Consider the following 14,749-nt stretch of genomic DNA (forward strand, 5'->3'; position numbering starts at 1 on the left):
AGGGCAGGGGTGGCTATACCTGAAATGGCAGCAAAGAAATGGGGACACTGGCTGGGGCTCCTTGATTTCCTAACTGTTCTGGTAATAGTGCAACGAAATGTTGCCCTGTACTGCCGGACTGCAAAGGGACTTCTGCTGTTCTGAAGGCAGTGTGTAGGAGTCACACATAGGACCCTGCGTTGGGGTGTACCTTCCTCTGAGTCCTTAATTTGGGTTCCCACCTGCCATTGTGCCCCTGTGCTCCTCTGGGCTTGAGGAAATGGGCCTTTGATGGGCTGATGGCTCCTGGGACCTGCCAGGTCAGGGTATTATTTGGGCTCCCTCTCCTGCTGTAGTCTCTCTGCGCTCCTTTGTGGGTGTGCAGATGAGCTTTTAGCCCATATTACCAAACATCTGGGGCTTGCTGCACCTCTGCAGTCAGCCATCAGCTCTGTCTCCTTCTCCTGACAGCCTCAGCAGTGAGGTGATGCTCAAGGTGCCCCACACTGCTCTGAGGCCTTCTCATACCATGGCGTAACCCAGACAGCCTCCGGCAGCCAACCACCCACATGTACCCGGCCCCATCCTCGCTACCTCTTTTATCTTTCCCCCATCTCCCTCTCCTTGGACAGAAGCACCTTCACTTTTCTAACAGCATCCTGATGCTGCACGTTCATTGCCACTCGGAGAGGTCGTATTGCCAACACAACAACCCTCACCATCCTGTAATAAACCCTCTAAACAAAAGCCTGCATCAAAACTACACTCAGGGCAGTAAGAGCTGGAGAATTCAAATGAATGCAATGGCAACTTTTTTACTAAAGAGAGAAAAAAGCTTTTTTTTTCTTTCTTTTTCTGTTTTTTTTTTTCTTTGCTTTGTCTTTCTTCAAGTCTCCTTCCTCCTTCAGTCTCTCCTGCTTGCCACCACCATCTAGAAAATGGGAACAGGGAAAAATCAAAGGAGGAATAAAAAAATCCCATAGCAAATAAACACTGTAAAATATGCCACTGCACAGTCTCCCTATAAAGACTCTTCAAGTGGGAGGCAGCCTCGCAGGGACTAACCAAAGTGGATGGGTTGACCTTGGACAGCAGCCAAACACCCACACAGCCACTCGCTCACTCCCCCGGCAGTGGGACGGGGGAGAGAATAGGAAGAAAAAAAGTGAGATTGTTTGTAGATCCAGATAAGGACAGTTTAATAAGTGAAGGAAAGCAAAAAAACCCTAAACCAAACAACCCAACCCAAAAAACCCCCAAGCAATGCAAAGGCAATCACTCACCACCTTCCACCAGCAGATCCATGCCCAGCTAGTCTCCCAGCAATGCCCACCTTGGAAGACAAAAGCCCCACCATTCTTATTCTTCTGCCCCAGGTTTTCTTGCTGAGGTTGACATTTTATGGCATGTGATATTCCTTTGGCCAATTCGGGTCAACTGTCCTGGCTGTGTCCCCTCCCAGTTTCTTGCCCACCCCCAGCCTACTTGCTGGGGGAGTAGAATGGAAAAAAGAAGCAAGCCTTGATGCTGTGCAAGCACTGTTCAGCAACAGCCAACACACTGGTGTGTTATCAACATTGTTTTAGCCACAAAAGATGGCACCATACGGACAGCTATGAAGAAAGTTAACTCCATCGCAGCCAGACCCAGTACAATCTCCACCCCTTGTTCCATACCATTTGCACCATACTCAGGTCCTACACTCTCCAATACATTCCCATCAATCATGACCCCGCTCCTCATCCTTTGACATACACACAGACATCATTCCCTTAGTCTGTGGGACATCCCCCAAATGTCCATAGAAATCCAATCAATTAATTTGGTTCATGACTTGCGCTCCACACAGCAGCTTTCCACATCAGATGGTTTCGCTCAACGCAACAGGACCCACGGGTAAACAGAGTGCTTTCACTTTCTGCTAATTCATTATACTCTTGGGCCTGAGCCACCTCCTCAGGTGATGCTCCAAAATCTCTGCCTCCTGGCCAAACTGTGATCTCTTCCAGGATTCATGGGCAGTGGGGGTTCCCCATTTGAGCCCATTGCATGATCAATGCTACCCATTTACTCCACGTAGCGTTGGTTGCATAAGGTGTAGAGGGGACCCTTCCTATGAACATCTAGTGCAGCACAAACACCTCGGACCCTTGATACTCCCAGCTCCAGAACCCTAGAGGTTGACCTCAGGCCTCTCCAAGTGTTTTCTGCCAGAGGCTCCAGGCGAGGCCATGATCCCCAGCTACAGTGCAGAGCATGCTTCTCACAGCTGGTCCTGTCTGGACAGGCCCAAGGGCTACCACACAAACTATTTCCTGTCTGTCCTTCTGCTGTTTAGGGACTGTGGTGGGTTATCCTTGACTGGATGCCAGGTGCCCGCCAAGCCGCTCTATCATTCCCTCTCCTGAGCTCGACAGCAGAGAGAAAATATAACGAAAGGCTCGTGGGTTGAGATAAGGACAGGGAGAGATCACTCACCAATTACCATCACGGGCCAAAACCAGACTCGACTTGGGGAAATTAATTTAATTTATTGCCAATCAAAAGCCAGAGTAGGGTAATGAGAAATAAAACTAAATGTTAAAACATCTTCCCCCCACCCCTCCCTTCTTCCCAGGCTCAACATCACTCCCGATTTTCTATATCTCTTCCCCTGAGTGGCGCAGGGGGATGGGGAATGGGGGTTGGGGTCAGTTCATCACATGTTGTCTCTGCTGCTCCTTCCTCCTCACACTCTTCCCCTGCTCCAGCGTGGGGTCCCTCGCATGGGAGACAGTCCTCCATGAACTTCTCCAATGTGGGTCCTTCCCATGGGCTACAGTTCTTCACTAACTGCTCCAGCGTGGGTCCCTTCCATGGGTTGCAGTCCTTTAGGAACAGACTGCTCCAGCGTGGGCTCCCCATGGGGTCACAAGTCCTGCCAGCAAACCTGCTCCAGCGTGGGCTCCTCTCTCCATGGGTCCACAGGTCCTGCCAGGAGCCTGCTCCAGCGTGGGCTTCCCATGGGGTCGCAGCCTCCTTTGGGCACATCCACCTGCTCCAGTGTGGGGTCCTCCACGGTCTGCAGGTGGATATCTGCTCCACCATGGACCTCCATGGGCTGCAGGGGGACAGCCTGCCTCACCATGGTCTTTACCACGGTCTGCAAGGGAATCTCTGCTCCGGTGCCTGGAACACCTCCTCCCCTTCCTTCTTCACTGACCTTGGTGTCTGCAGAGTTGTTCCTCTCGCATATTCTCACTCATCTCTGTGGCTGCGGTTGCTGTTGTGCAGCAACTTTTTCCCCTTTCTTAAATATGTTATCCCAGAGGTGCTACCACCATTGCTGATGGGCTCAGCCTTGGCCAGTGGCAGGTCTGTCTTGGAGCTGGCTGGCATTGGCTCTATCGGACATGGGGGAAGCTTCTGGCATCTTCTCAGAGAAGCCACCCCTGTAGCCCCCCTGCTACCAAAACCTTGTCACGCAAACCCACACACTTGAAAAAGTTCTTCTTTCAGGTCACTCGATAGAGAGGACTCACAAGCTGACTGTGACCCAGAATGCACAGTCTCCAGAAAACCACAATGCCTAGGAAAGCTTGTGTTTCTTTTTTGTTAGCTGGTGGAAACTTATTTATTGTTTAACTTATTGTTTAACTTATTGTTATCTTACTGATCACATCCACGGGGTTGTGATGATACTGATCTTGCCATTACAGCAAGGTTGGAAACATCTGCCCTGGAGAAGAAGAGGAGGAAGGTCTCTGTGAGATGGTTACCGGTGTACTGGGACGGCAGCAATACAAGGGCCAAATGCCAGACTTGGCTCAAGGCCAGTGTTTTTATCATAGGTCTCCCAGGCGAAGCAAAACACAGTGATAAGGAGCACAGCAAACAGCAAAAGCTGACAGCAGCCATTAAGAAGCCCTGGAGTTTAATGTGCAGCAAGAAAGGGAGCAAATAATTCAGCATTGGGACCGGCAACACCAAGTAACAGCTAAACAGCTGTAACAGCTATAAATCTAGGCTAGCACACCCTGATGCACCAGCTGTTACCTAAAGCCCCACGCTGCGTGCCAAAAGGGAAAGCAGTGGGTTGGCCCCACCAGCAGCCAAGCGCCCACCCAGCCGCTCGCTCACCCCCCTGCTCCCAGCGGGATGGGGGAAGGATTGGGAAGAACCAAAGCGAGAAAATCCGTGGGTCGAGATAAAGGCGGCTTCACGGGCAAAGGAGGGAGGGCAATGCAGGCCGCGATAAGGCCGTCGCTCCGCGCCTCCCGCCAGCTGACCGGAGCCCAGCAGGCCGCCGGCCATGGCCACCCCCAGCCCTTTCTCCCTCTCCCCTCTTTTAACGGCTGAGGCGGGTGGTGCACGATGACAGCAAGGAAAGCCGTGACGCTGTGCCAGCACCACTCAGCGACAGCGTCACCAGCGCAGCGTCACCCGCGGACCCGTCCCGCGCACCCCACCCCTCCCCACCCCCCGGGCCCGGTGCGGAGTGACCGGCGCGCTCAACCACCGCGCACGGCCACGCATGCGCACCGCCGCCTCTCTTTGTCTCCCTCGCTTCGCCCTCTCCCCCACCCCTCCGCGTCACGCGGCGGCGGCTCCGCAGTCACGTGCCGGGGGCGGTGGCATGGCGGCGCCGAGCCGCGCCTCGCGGGCTCGTCGCGGGCTGGTGACGCGGCGGCGGGGCGCGGGGAGGATGGGGCTGTGAGGGCGGCCGCCGCGCCGGACATCCCGCGCCGCGCCGAGCGGGAGCAGCGGGCGCCGCGCCGGGGCTGCGGGCCGCCACAGGCCCCGCCGCTGCCTTGCGAGTCGGAGGAGGCGGTAAGGAGCGCGGTGGAGGGCGCGGGCGGCAGGGCGGGCGGCCCCGGGCGATGGCCCCCTCCGGGCGGGCCCGGCGCGGCGCGGGGCTCCGGCGCCCCCCTCACGGCGCCCGGGCCTGGCCGGGCGGCGCCCGCGGCCCTCCCCGCGCTGGGCCCTGCCCGCGGCCGGGGGTCCGGCGGGCCGCGGCCACTCGCGTCCTCCCGTGGGCCTGCGGGAGCGCTCGGCCCCCGCCGGCCGGGGGCCCTGCCGCGCTCCGAGCCTGGCTGGGGACGACCCCTTTGTGTCTTCCGCGCTCGGGGAGCGGCGTGGGCTTCCTCAGGTCGGCAGCCGCCTCCGAGGCAGCTGCCCCGGGTCGCGCTCCCGGCGTTGGCAGGGGAGCCCCGCTTAAAAGCTGGGGTCCGGATGCCTCTGCTCTCTTGGTCCGGACCAAGGAGGCTCTGGCCCTGCAGCCCGGCACCCTTGCTCTTCAGTAGGCGTGCAGCAGGAGCCTGCGGCCCCAACGGCAAGCCACTCTGTGCTTCGGCATGATGAAGGTAGTACATCAGAAAGTCACGATTATCGCGAAAGTAGTCGGGCAGAGAAGTGTTTTTTTAATAGTGACTGAACTACCAAAAAAAAATTAAAAGGCACTTGTGAATGAAACTTACTTAGTGCTATGATTGAGGCTCGAGGGTGCATAGAAAGGCTGAAGACAGCTTTTTTGTTTGTTTATTTCTGTTTTTGCTAATGTCATCTTACTTGCCCTTTAGGCGATGTGTATCTTTAAATTTGTCTTCTTGGTAAGGTACATTTTTCATGGTTTTGACCTTTGCCGCGGCAGAGGAGAGAAAACATATTGACTCTACATAACTCTTAAATTATGCTCTAACGGGATGTCAAGGAATTACAGTGTAGTACAGTTTCAGAGATGAGCACCAGGTGTTTTTTTTTTTTTTTCTTACTTAAGGTTGATGACTAGTTTTTTGGGGAGCAGAAGAGATCTGAATAAAAGTATGTGAATTTTTTTAATGCTTTCTTTGGGCCTTGAGTATACTTCTGAAAACTAAGCAGTTAATGGAAAGTCAGGATAGAAATTTCACATCTCTTTCCACCCTCTGTAATATATTTGCTGTCAGTGACACATTTTAGACAACATTATGTGTTTTATTTAATATGACTTTTTTTTTTTCCCTCCAAAGGTAGTGAAAAAGAAAGTATCAAGATGAGTAAAAAGCCTCCAAATCGTCCTGGAATCACATTTGAGATTGGTGCTCGTTTGGAGGCACTGGACTATTTACAAAAATGGTACGGAAGACATTGTACTGTATTTGCTAAGAGCAAAATTATTTTGTGTATGTTGTGTGTTTTGATGTCTGATTATAAAACTTAGTGCACCTATTAACTTTATGAATTTCTACATAATAAGCCTTTTAAAACTATTAGCTTTTAGGAAAGTACTCTCTCTTCAGAAATCAAACTAAGCTGTTTTGTGGGTTTTTGTTTGTTTGCTTTTAGTTGTTTGTGCAGCCGTAGTAAGCAAAGAGCATTTCCAGAGTAGTGTGGAATGCAGTGTCATATGTGAGATGATCGGTGTGTTAATGTGGCAAACTTCAATGACTAAAGACTTCTTTTGTTTTAGTTTGAAGGCATGCACGTGAATTTGTTTTGTATTCAGTTATCATACTTCATAGGTTCCCAAAACTGATTTTAAAACAAGAAAACATCTTTAATTGGAGTTCATGGAATAGGTAAGTACAATTGTATTTGTATCAAGCAGTTGGAGGAATGAAGTGCTTAAAACTGTGACTCTGCACCACCCATTCATATCTTGAGTAGGAGTCAAGACTGTAAAGTGGAAATTTGTGGGCCCAAGGACCACGCTACACAGCGTGTGTATTGTGAAAGCAGTTGTTCTTTTGAGATAAGTTGTTAGTCAAAATTATATTAATGCAAGTGGGCTAATTTCATGATGTATGCGGCCATGCTATTTCAGTTTGAAAAATCCCTGGGTTTGTTAAAGTAGATGACACAGGAAGTTGATGCTTCTACCCAGAATTATTTTCTTAGCTGCTCTCTGATTAAGTAGGGCTAGGAAATTTAGAGGCCTGTACCTGCTTTTCTGTTGTATTCCTGGAGAACTAAGCACGTTCATGTAAATATCTGATCCTGCTAACTCCAAGTTATGTGATAGAGAAGGTTGTGTATTATTTGCATGTTTACTCGAGTAGTTATATGCTCTATATAAAAAGTTGGGTTAAACTTTTTTATCTCTAGAGCTTTGATTTTAATTATAGCAAAAGTGTTTGTTTTAATAAATGGTCTCTAAAGGAAAATACAGTTTACAGAACAGTACTTGTTCTTATTTGTTGCCGTAGAGTGTTTTCAACATACGGATTCTATAACTGAATGCCAAGATGATGAAAATGTCTGAATAGTGCTATAAAAATAAAACAATTTTCACAGAACATTTAGTAGCATCTTCTGTGACTAGAGATAATTGGTTAATGAAACTAGATAACAAAAGTTAGTATGTAAAAATAGCTTCAGCTTAATTGTGTCAAAAAAAGATCACTGAATAGCCAGTGTATGGTTTGTATCAGAACTGCCTAGCCTTTTCAAAGGGAAGGCTCTCATGTCAGTTCTGGAGTACTTATCTGGGTTTGGCCTTGTCAGGTGTGGGCCCTGTCGCAAGCTCTGCAGCTGATTTGCTTGGTATTTTCAGGCAGAACAGAATTTATCCTGAACTTTCTAGGAACTGATTAATCATCTGGACTGCCAGGTAGAACAGGTCAAGTTTATATGCATGTAAACTTCTGTGGTGCTATATACAGGAGCAGAAAGTTAATTTTGCAGCTACAGCAACACTGAAAACGGGACTCTATTTCAAATTAAATAATATTCATGTACATAACCGAAGAGCTTGTTAGAGAAAGCCTACTGTCATGTTATTAGGAAGACACGGGCTGGAATAATAGTCCATGTGATTTTTTTTTTTTCTTAGTTTTCTGTTGCATAAGAGGGTCATGGATGTTTTTTAAGTTCTTTCTATATATAAGCTGTATGCATTCCCCTCATCTGCATGCAGAAATACATACTTCAATGAAAATAAAGTTGCTGAACTTAGATGAAATCTCTTTATATTTTTTAACAAAACCAAAATTGAAGAGCAGTAGTATTACTTAGCTCAGTCTTTCTACAAGTGACAGCTTGAGAACACTTGCTGAAAAATAGCCTTTGAAAGGGTTTTACTTTTTTTCCTCCATTTTTCTGAAAGCCTGCTGTCATTTAAAGATCCACTGTTCACGACTAGTTAAAATGTTAATCAAGAAAAGCATCTAGAGGATGTGAAAAAATATAGTAAAATATGTTTTTGCTTTCTGAGGCAATTCTGCAGATCTTAAAATTTCATCTGTGTAGTAGTTGCTGAAATTCATCTCACGGAGTCTGGTGTTCTCTTTGAATTCTGTAGACTTTGGAGAGGGTACTGTGTACCTTGACTATTTATTGCTTAAAAACCCCGTGTTTTTAAATGAGGAAGTTCTTGCAGACAGTGTTTGCGTCACTGGTATCATTTGGCATGTATGATTACTGAGTAGAAGAAAGCATGGTCAAACTGATCAGCAAAGACAGGCTGTCAATGAGCGTGCTTATTTTTGCTTAATTGTGGAGGTAACTTCCGTTGCTTCTTGAGTGGAAAACGGTATACTGTTGCAGGGGAGGTCATCTTCCATAATGAATTTGTACCACTTGTTAAACTTAAATTCACTAAAGCAAACTATGAAATGCAGCTCTGATAAAAATCAATGTGGTTATCTGTCAGCAGGTAGTAAATGAGATGGGATTGACTGATAATAGAAAATTATTAAATATATATGAGATGATCAGGGGCCTGGAGTGTACGACCTGTGAAGAGGGGGCAAGGAAACTGGACGACTTTAGCTTGCAGAAGGCTTCAGGAGACCCACTAGCAGCCTTTCAATACCTCCAGGGATGTCATCAAGAAGAATTAGCCAAGCTCTCCACAGTAAGTGCGTGGTTGGAGGACAAGAGACAAAAGGCACAAGTTGAAACAAGAGAGATTCAAGCTAGGTACAGTGACAATGTTTTTCCCCATGGGACAGTCAAGTAGTGGATCAGGTTGCCCAAAGAGTTTGTGGAGTCTCCAACACTGGAGGTTTTCAAGACTGGGCTGGATAAAACTCTGGGAAACCTGGTCTGATCCCATAGCTGAGCCTGCTTTGAGTGGGAGGTTGGACTAGAGGCTTTCTGAGGTCCTTTCCAACTTGAATTATCATATCATCTCATAGAAAAACTGATACATGTGCACACACCCCCCTATGCGTCTCGCTGACAAAACAAATGGAGTAAAACTGAACATATCTGCAAGTATGTGCCCATGTGTAAGACTGGTTCTTTAGCTGTTAGCTCCCACAAGTAGGACACAGTCTCTGCAAAGCTGATGTATTTAAAGATGCATCTCTCCCTTTTTTTTCTGTTTTCTTGTGTCATTTGTGGCTCTAGCTATCTACTGGTTGTCCCGTAAGTGCCAGATACTGCTTTGAAAAAAAACCCTGTCATTTTTCTGAAACCATAGTCTTTATTAATTTGCTTGATCTAAACTATGATTTAGGTAATGAAGAAAGTACAGATACATGACCCTTGTTGCAGTTCTGTAATGAAAACACCTCACTAAAATAGGTTAGTTATCAGAACAACAGCACTTTGACTTGGTGTATTTAATTATCTGGGTGGATGTGTGGGGTTTTTTTTTTCCCCAGTATGGAGGAAGGTTTTTCCTCTAAGACTTTGAGAAATCTTATTTTGTACAGTCCTTGCTTTGGATTTCAATTGACTGGGTTACTTGACAGCCAGGTATTTGAAAGGACTGTGAAGACTCTGCTTCATATTGATATAATACAATATATATAATAAAAGCTGGGGAGTTAGAAATAGGTGTTTGCAGATTTTGCAGATACCAGAAGACACTTTGTGGAGAAGTCAGAATGGAGCGTATTTAGTTTTATATCCTCTATGAGGTAGAAGGAAAGACTTTTTATACCATTATTGTGAAGGCAGGAAGTATGTGTCTGTTTCTAGACTTTGTAGGTGCAAACTTGGGCAAATTTACTAACATTTTTGCATCCATTTTTACAGTTTGAAATAACTGTTGTCCCATCTCACAGGGCAATTCACCACTTGTTGGTCACTTTTGAAGGGTCAAAAGGAAGACAATGATGTCAAAATGAAAAATACTGTCCGTGTGGCCATTAATACTTGTTAAGTGCATTGGAGAAAATGGGTATTTTTTTTAACACTGTCAAGAAATGAAAAATGAAAGTTTCCCATTAACTTTTCCTATATGGCTGTTGGAGCATTATTAGTTTCTGACCAGTGCTTCATAGTGTGAATTTTGTAAGCCATATTAAATTTTGCAGTTTTACAAAAGTGTTGCGTAATTCTTACGGGCTGGAGTCACTGGAACCTGAGATTGGAGAGCATGCAGTATGTAAACTGGGCAGGTACTGTCAGCTAACAATAGTTTTCCTGTCTCTCTTTAACAAACAAGAACAAAAACCCCTGAAATTTGGATGAGACTTTATTTGGGATTAGTAAATACTATTTCCAGCATGTTATTAAAAAAAGACACCCAAAACTTGCAGGTTATTGTTTCTTTCCACAAAAAGCACACTTTCATTATTGAACTGGAGTGTAGTGGTCTGGGGTTTTTTGTTTGGTGGGTTTTTTTCTGTGAAAAGTAAAGACTTTTTCCTCAATTTTTTGGAGTGTATTTTTCTGGTTTATGCTGAACAAATGTTGGCAAATCTGTTTGTATACCAAATTCATTCTGATCCCTTAGTGTGGAGTACTTGCTGGGGGTGAACGGGGAGAATTAACCTGACAGAAAGGTTCTTGGGCCTTTGCCGTCATTACACTTTGGTACTGTTAAGGAGTGATGTTCGTATTCCCCTTTGTAGTACTTTTTCATAATGCCTACTTGTAGCTTTGCAATGGAAGGAACTTCTACATAAAATTTCTCATGTGAATGAGATGTAACCATCTTCATATTAACCTTTTTTCTATAGAATAAATATAAACATTGCTCTTAGCCGAGCAAAAGCTTTCCTGTATGCATTGTTACTAGAATTCTTTAAAAAGGCGGATTAAGAATTTATGTTGCCATTTGTCTTTTATTAGCAGGAAATGCATACTTGTCTTTGAAATACTTGTATAATTTTGCAATTTATGAAACTGATTATTTTCATAAAAGTACAAAAACTATAACACCAGTAAAACGTTTCTGTGCAGCGTAAAATTTGCAGTAGTAAATTCTGCAATAAGTATGCTCTGCTCTTTTCCACTGTGGGATTGGTATTGTGAAATATTGCTGTTTATACATATTTGTGGCACATTGTGTGGCTAAATTTAGTGGATATTGAGGGTAATATCTTGTTGCTAAATCCATACAAAGTTATTTTTGGGTTGCCTAATAACCAATCATGTATAGCTTGGGTGGTTCAGAGATTTGATAAATCTTCCGTCTCTGAGGATTAGAGTTGAATGCAGGTTTTGGCTTTATTCATCTTGCCACCACTGTCTTAACATACACTGAAGAAACATAAATTATTGGAATAAAGCCATTATGCGATAATATGATTATTATAAGACTTAACTGTGCAAAACCAGTATCATGGACTTTGATTCAGAGCTGATAATGACATTTTAAAAAGACTTTGGTAGCAGAAATTGTATTTATCAAAGAGAAATTAACCAATAAACACCTGGTGCCGCATTTCCCCTGTTCAGTGATCCCTAATGAGACTTAATATTTTACATATCTTCTTTTATTAACTGATGCTAGCTTTGCTCCCCCCTCTCCCCCCCCTTATATATTAACATCTTGATTCTTGGCTTGCTGGATTTTCCCTAAAACTATCTTCATTTTTATATATTTGTCTTTAAATGATACGCTGTATTTTACTTCCCCCTCTTACTCAGTTTTCTCTTTCCAGTACAGTGTACTATATTTTGCCAGTTTATCCCTTCTGTTGTCTTCTACACACAGTGCTTGGAATGGTGGCTTTGCTGGTGATGACCAGTGAAAGCTACCAGCCATAACAACAAGAAAAATGTAGCAAGCGAACTGCTATAGGGTAGCGCCATAATGAGAACAGAGTATTTGCATTGTAGATGCGTAGGAAAAGGAGAATTCTGTCTTTTGGCTGATGATTCCTGAATTTTGTGAAATAACCGTAGCTTTGCATCACTACCTGGCTGGCATGGGATTAAACCTGAAATTTCCAACTCTAGTGAGAAAGCAGTGTTGTTCTTGCCTTCCGTTTCATTACTGCAGCTTCAGTGCTTGTGCACAAGCTCCCGTTTTTGTACCTAAAAAGTGCACTTCCTGTTCTCTTGCTTTTCTGGTGTTTTTCGTTCCTTCCTTCTGTTAAATGCTTTCTGTATCATCCCTTACTTCTATTCGGAACTCTTTTAGGTAACATCGTTACTCATAGATTTTCTGTAGTAACAGTTACTTTACTTTTTCCTCTGCTTTGCTACTCTGTGCTTATTCTGATACTTGGTGTCTAGTCATAAGTCTGAAATTGGAACACTTGGGAAGATGAAAAAAATAGTAAGAAATTTTATAATAAAATTCCTAAATGTAACAGCATGTAGACTTAAGAAGAAAGCATCGTCGGAGGCAGGGCTTAGGAAAACCGTATCTTGGCTTGCTTTATTTTCTTGACGCTTTGTTCAGAGTTAAACCAGAATGGTGATAATGGAATTCAGGTTTTGACCTAAGAGTTTTACTCTCTGTTTTGATACAATATACCGTAAGTTTCACTGTTCTTGTTAGGTTTGGTTGTCAGTCTACTTGAGAGGGGAAAGGAGGCTGATCTTGTTGCTCCTCTGAAATAAGTCCCATGGAGTTCTTCTATCTTGAAAATGATTTTGTTAATAGGATGGCAAATGAGAATCTGCAGTTTGAGACTAAGACATCATTTGTTTGAGTTTTTTAAAGTTCAGTGAGAAGAAGTTGGGAACATAAAGAATGGCTATGAAAATATTGTGCATTTCTGAAAGGTATGGATGAGAGAGATGCAGCAAGAAGTTGGACTGTCTGTGTATTCTGAGGCGAGGGTGAAACACAGCTAAAGTAGTTGCAGTAGTAACCTAGACAATCAGAGAGAATTTTTCTCATTCAGCAACTCCTGAGATATTTAGATGTTGGGAAGCTGTATGAATCTCTGCAGCTGAAGAAGTAGGACTGGAGAAATGAAGGAGCAAATTGAGATTGACACCTTTTGTTTTAATGTCCTGTTCTAGTCACCAGGAAAGAAGGAAAGCCTGTGCTTCCAGAGAAGTTGTATTTTAATCAGAACGTAGTGTTAAAGACTCCTTTATCAGCACCATCAGTATTTTGGAGAGAAAGTATTCAAAATTCAAAATGTTGACAGGGTTCCTGTATATGTCAGTTGCGTTTCTAGCTGATGGAATTTGCAGTAGGACTGGAAATTGGTTGCTCAAGCTCTGCTCTCTTACTATTGCTCCACAGTAGCACTTTGTTAGAAAAACAGGTTGCCTCTTAATGAAAGACAGCTGTCTTTTTGCTGTGGTCTTTCTTTTCAATACAGGTTTTGTTAACTTTAGATTATCCCTGATGTGAACTCCAGAGAAAATTTGATGATCTAGTTAACCTTTTTTTAGGATATTCTCTGTGCTTTTGAATCTGTTTCAATACTTTTGTGAAGGGCAGAAGGAGCTGAATTCTGCCTCATTCCAATTTTCTCCGCATTTCATACAGTGAAAATAATGGGATCTAATAATTTTGCTGGAGGAAGCAGTGTGACAAAACCAGTTTGTGCCTTGCTCCCCTGCTGCAATTTTGTGAAATACATCACTTTGGTGAAACAGAAATAGTAAAACTGAATAATAATTGCTGAAGTTAGACAAATTTGCCATTTTCCCCTGCAAATGTAATCTCAAACTTTAGGGTTCCTAAACTACATCTATGCCACACCCAGAATTAGATGCCTAAGACTTGATCTGGTTACAGCTCAGTCCTGATTAGTTCTACTGAGCACATACAATGTTTGCTGAGAGTAAGATCCACGTGTTAATTAAGACTGACATTTATTTTAGTGCATGTGGAGTTACAGAGAGGTGACTGCTAAAAAATAGTTACTGTGAATCAAAGTTAATGGCAGTGAAATCACAGAAGCTGATGTATAAATTAGTAAGTGGATTAGATTAAGTTCTGTTGACTTCTGCGTTTGATTAGTTGCTCGGATTTATCTGGAATCAATGGTACAATCTGATGAAACATTTCATAGGATAAAATTAATGAATGTACTCCTAAAACTATTTTATGTCCTTCCCATCCCCAAGCAAATGAAAACTCTTACAGGACTTTGCTTTAAACAAACACAGGTTTTAAAACTGATAAGCACAAACTTCTAATGCCAATTTTGGGCAGTTCTGGTCTGGGAGTTTGAGCTTTTAAATTTGTGTATAATCATCTGACTAGGGTGAAGCTGATGACATATCACTGATGTGTGTAGCTAACTCTTAAACTAAATGTTATCCTACTATCAATTTAGTAACTTCATCTTTTTCAGACTTGGAGATTTCTCAGCACGAGGTGTTAGTATAACTTTCTGAATGGTCCTGTAAGCGCTGTTGTATGCAAAAAAAAACCAACCAAACAAACAAACAACAAAAAAAAAACCAAAAAAACCCCCAAAACTCTGGAAAAAGCTTTGGGATTTACCAGTTTACGTTTATCATTCAAGGTATCCATCTCGTATTGAGAAGATAGATTATGAAGAGGGGAAGATGTTGGTCCATTTCGAACGTTGGAGTCACCGCTATGATGAGTGGATTTACTGGGACAGCAATAGGTTGCGACCTTTGGAGCGACCAGCATTAAGGAAAGAAGGGCTGAAAGATGATGAAGAATTTGTTGTAAGTGGCATGTTTATTT

The 14,749-nt window shown here is 43.9% G+C and overlaps 1 protein-coding gene and 1 long non-coding RNA gene across 19 annotated transcripts in view; one reads left to right on the forward strand and one right to left on the reverse strand.

The window, feature by feature from the left end:
• Nucleotides 1-849: 849 nt before the first annotated feature.
• LOC142406424 (uncharacterized) lies at nt 850-4,567 on the reverse strand. Its single transcript, XR_012774594.1, has 3 exons — nt 3,182-4,567; nt 1,263-3,079; nt 850-910 (listed from the first exon to the last, which is right to left on the reverse strand). It is a non-coding gene; the product is annotated as an uncharacterized LOC142406424 (long non-coding RNA).
• A 17-nt stretch (nt 4,568-4,584) lies between these two features.
• The window catches only part of PHF20L1 (PHD finger protein 20 like 1), a 61,822-nt gene continuing 51,657 nt past the window's right edge, over nt 4,585-14,749 (forward strand). For 3 of the 18 annotated variants that reach the window (XM_075495300.1, XM_075495289.1, XM_075495290.1), the window contains exons 1-4: nt 4,585-4,788; nt 5,967-6,072; nt 6,459-6,515; nt 14,559-14,730. In XM_075495300.1, coding sequence (XP_075351415.1) covers nt 5,990-6,072; nt 6,459-6,515; nt 14,559-14,730 — 312 coding nt within the window. In that variant the 5' untranslated portion in view covers nt 4,585-4,788; nt 5,967-5,989. Of the gene's footprint in view, nt 4,789-5,258; nt 5,322-5,966; nt 6,073-6,458; nt 6,516-8,574; nt 8,792-14,558; nt 14,731-14,749 lie in introns of those variants that run through there. The other 15 variants (XM_075495298.1, XM_075495299.1, XM_075495286.1 and 12 more) reach the window with 11 other exon arrangements.

The sequence above is a fragment of the Mycteria americana genome, chromosome 2, assembly GCF_035582795.1.
Source record: "Mycteria americana isolate JAX WOST 10 ecotype Jacksonville Zoo and Gardens chromosome 2, USCA_MyAme_1.0, whole genome shotgun sequence".
Taxonomy (NCBI): domain Eukaryota; kingdom Metazoa; phylum Chordata; class Aves; order Ciconiiformes; family Ciconiidae; genus Mycteria; species Mycteria americana.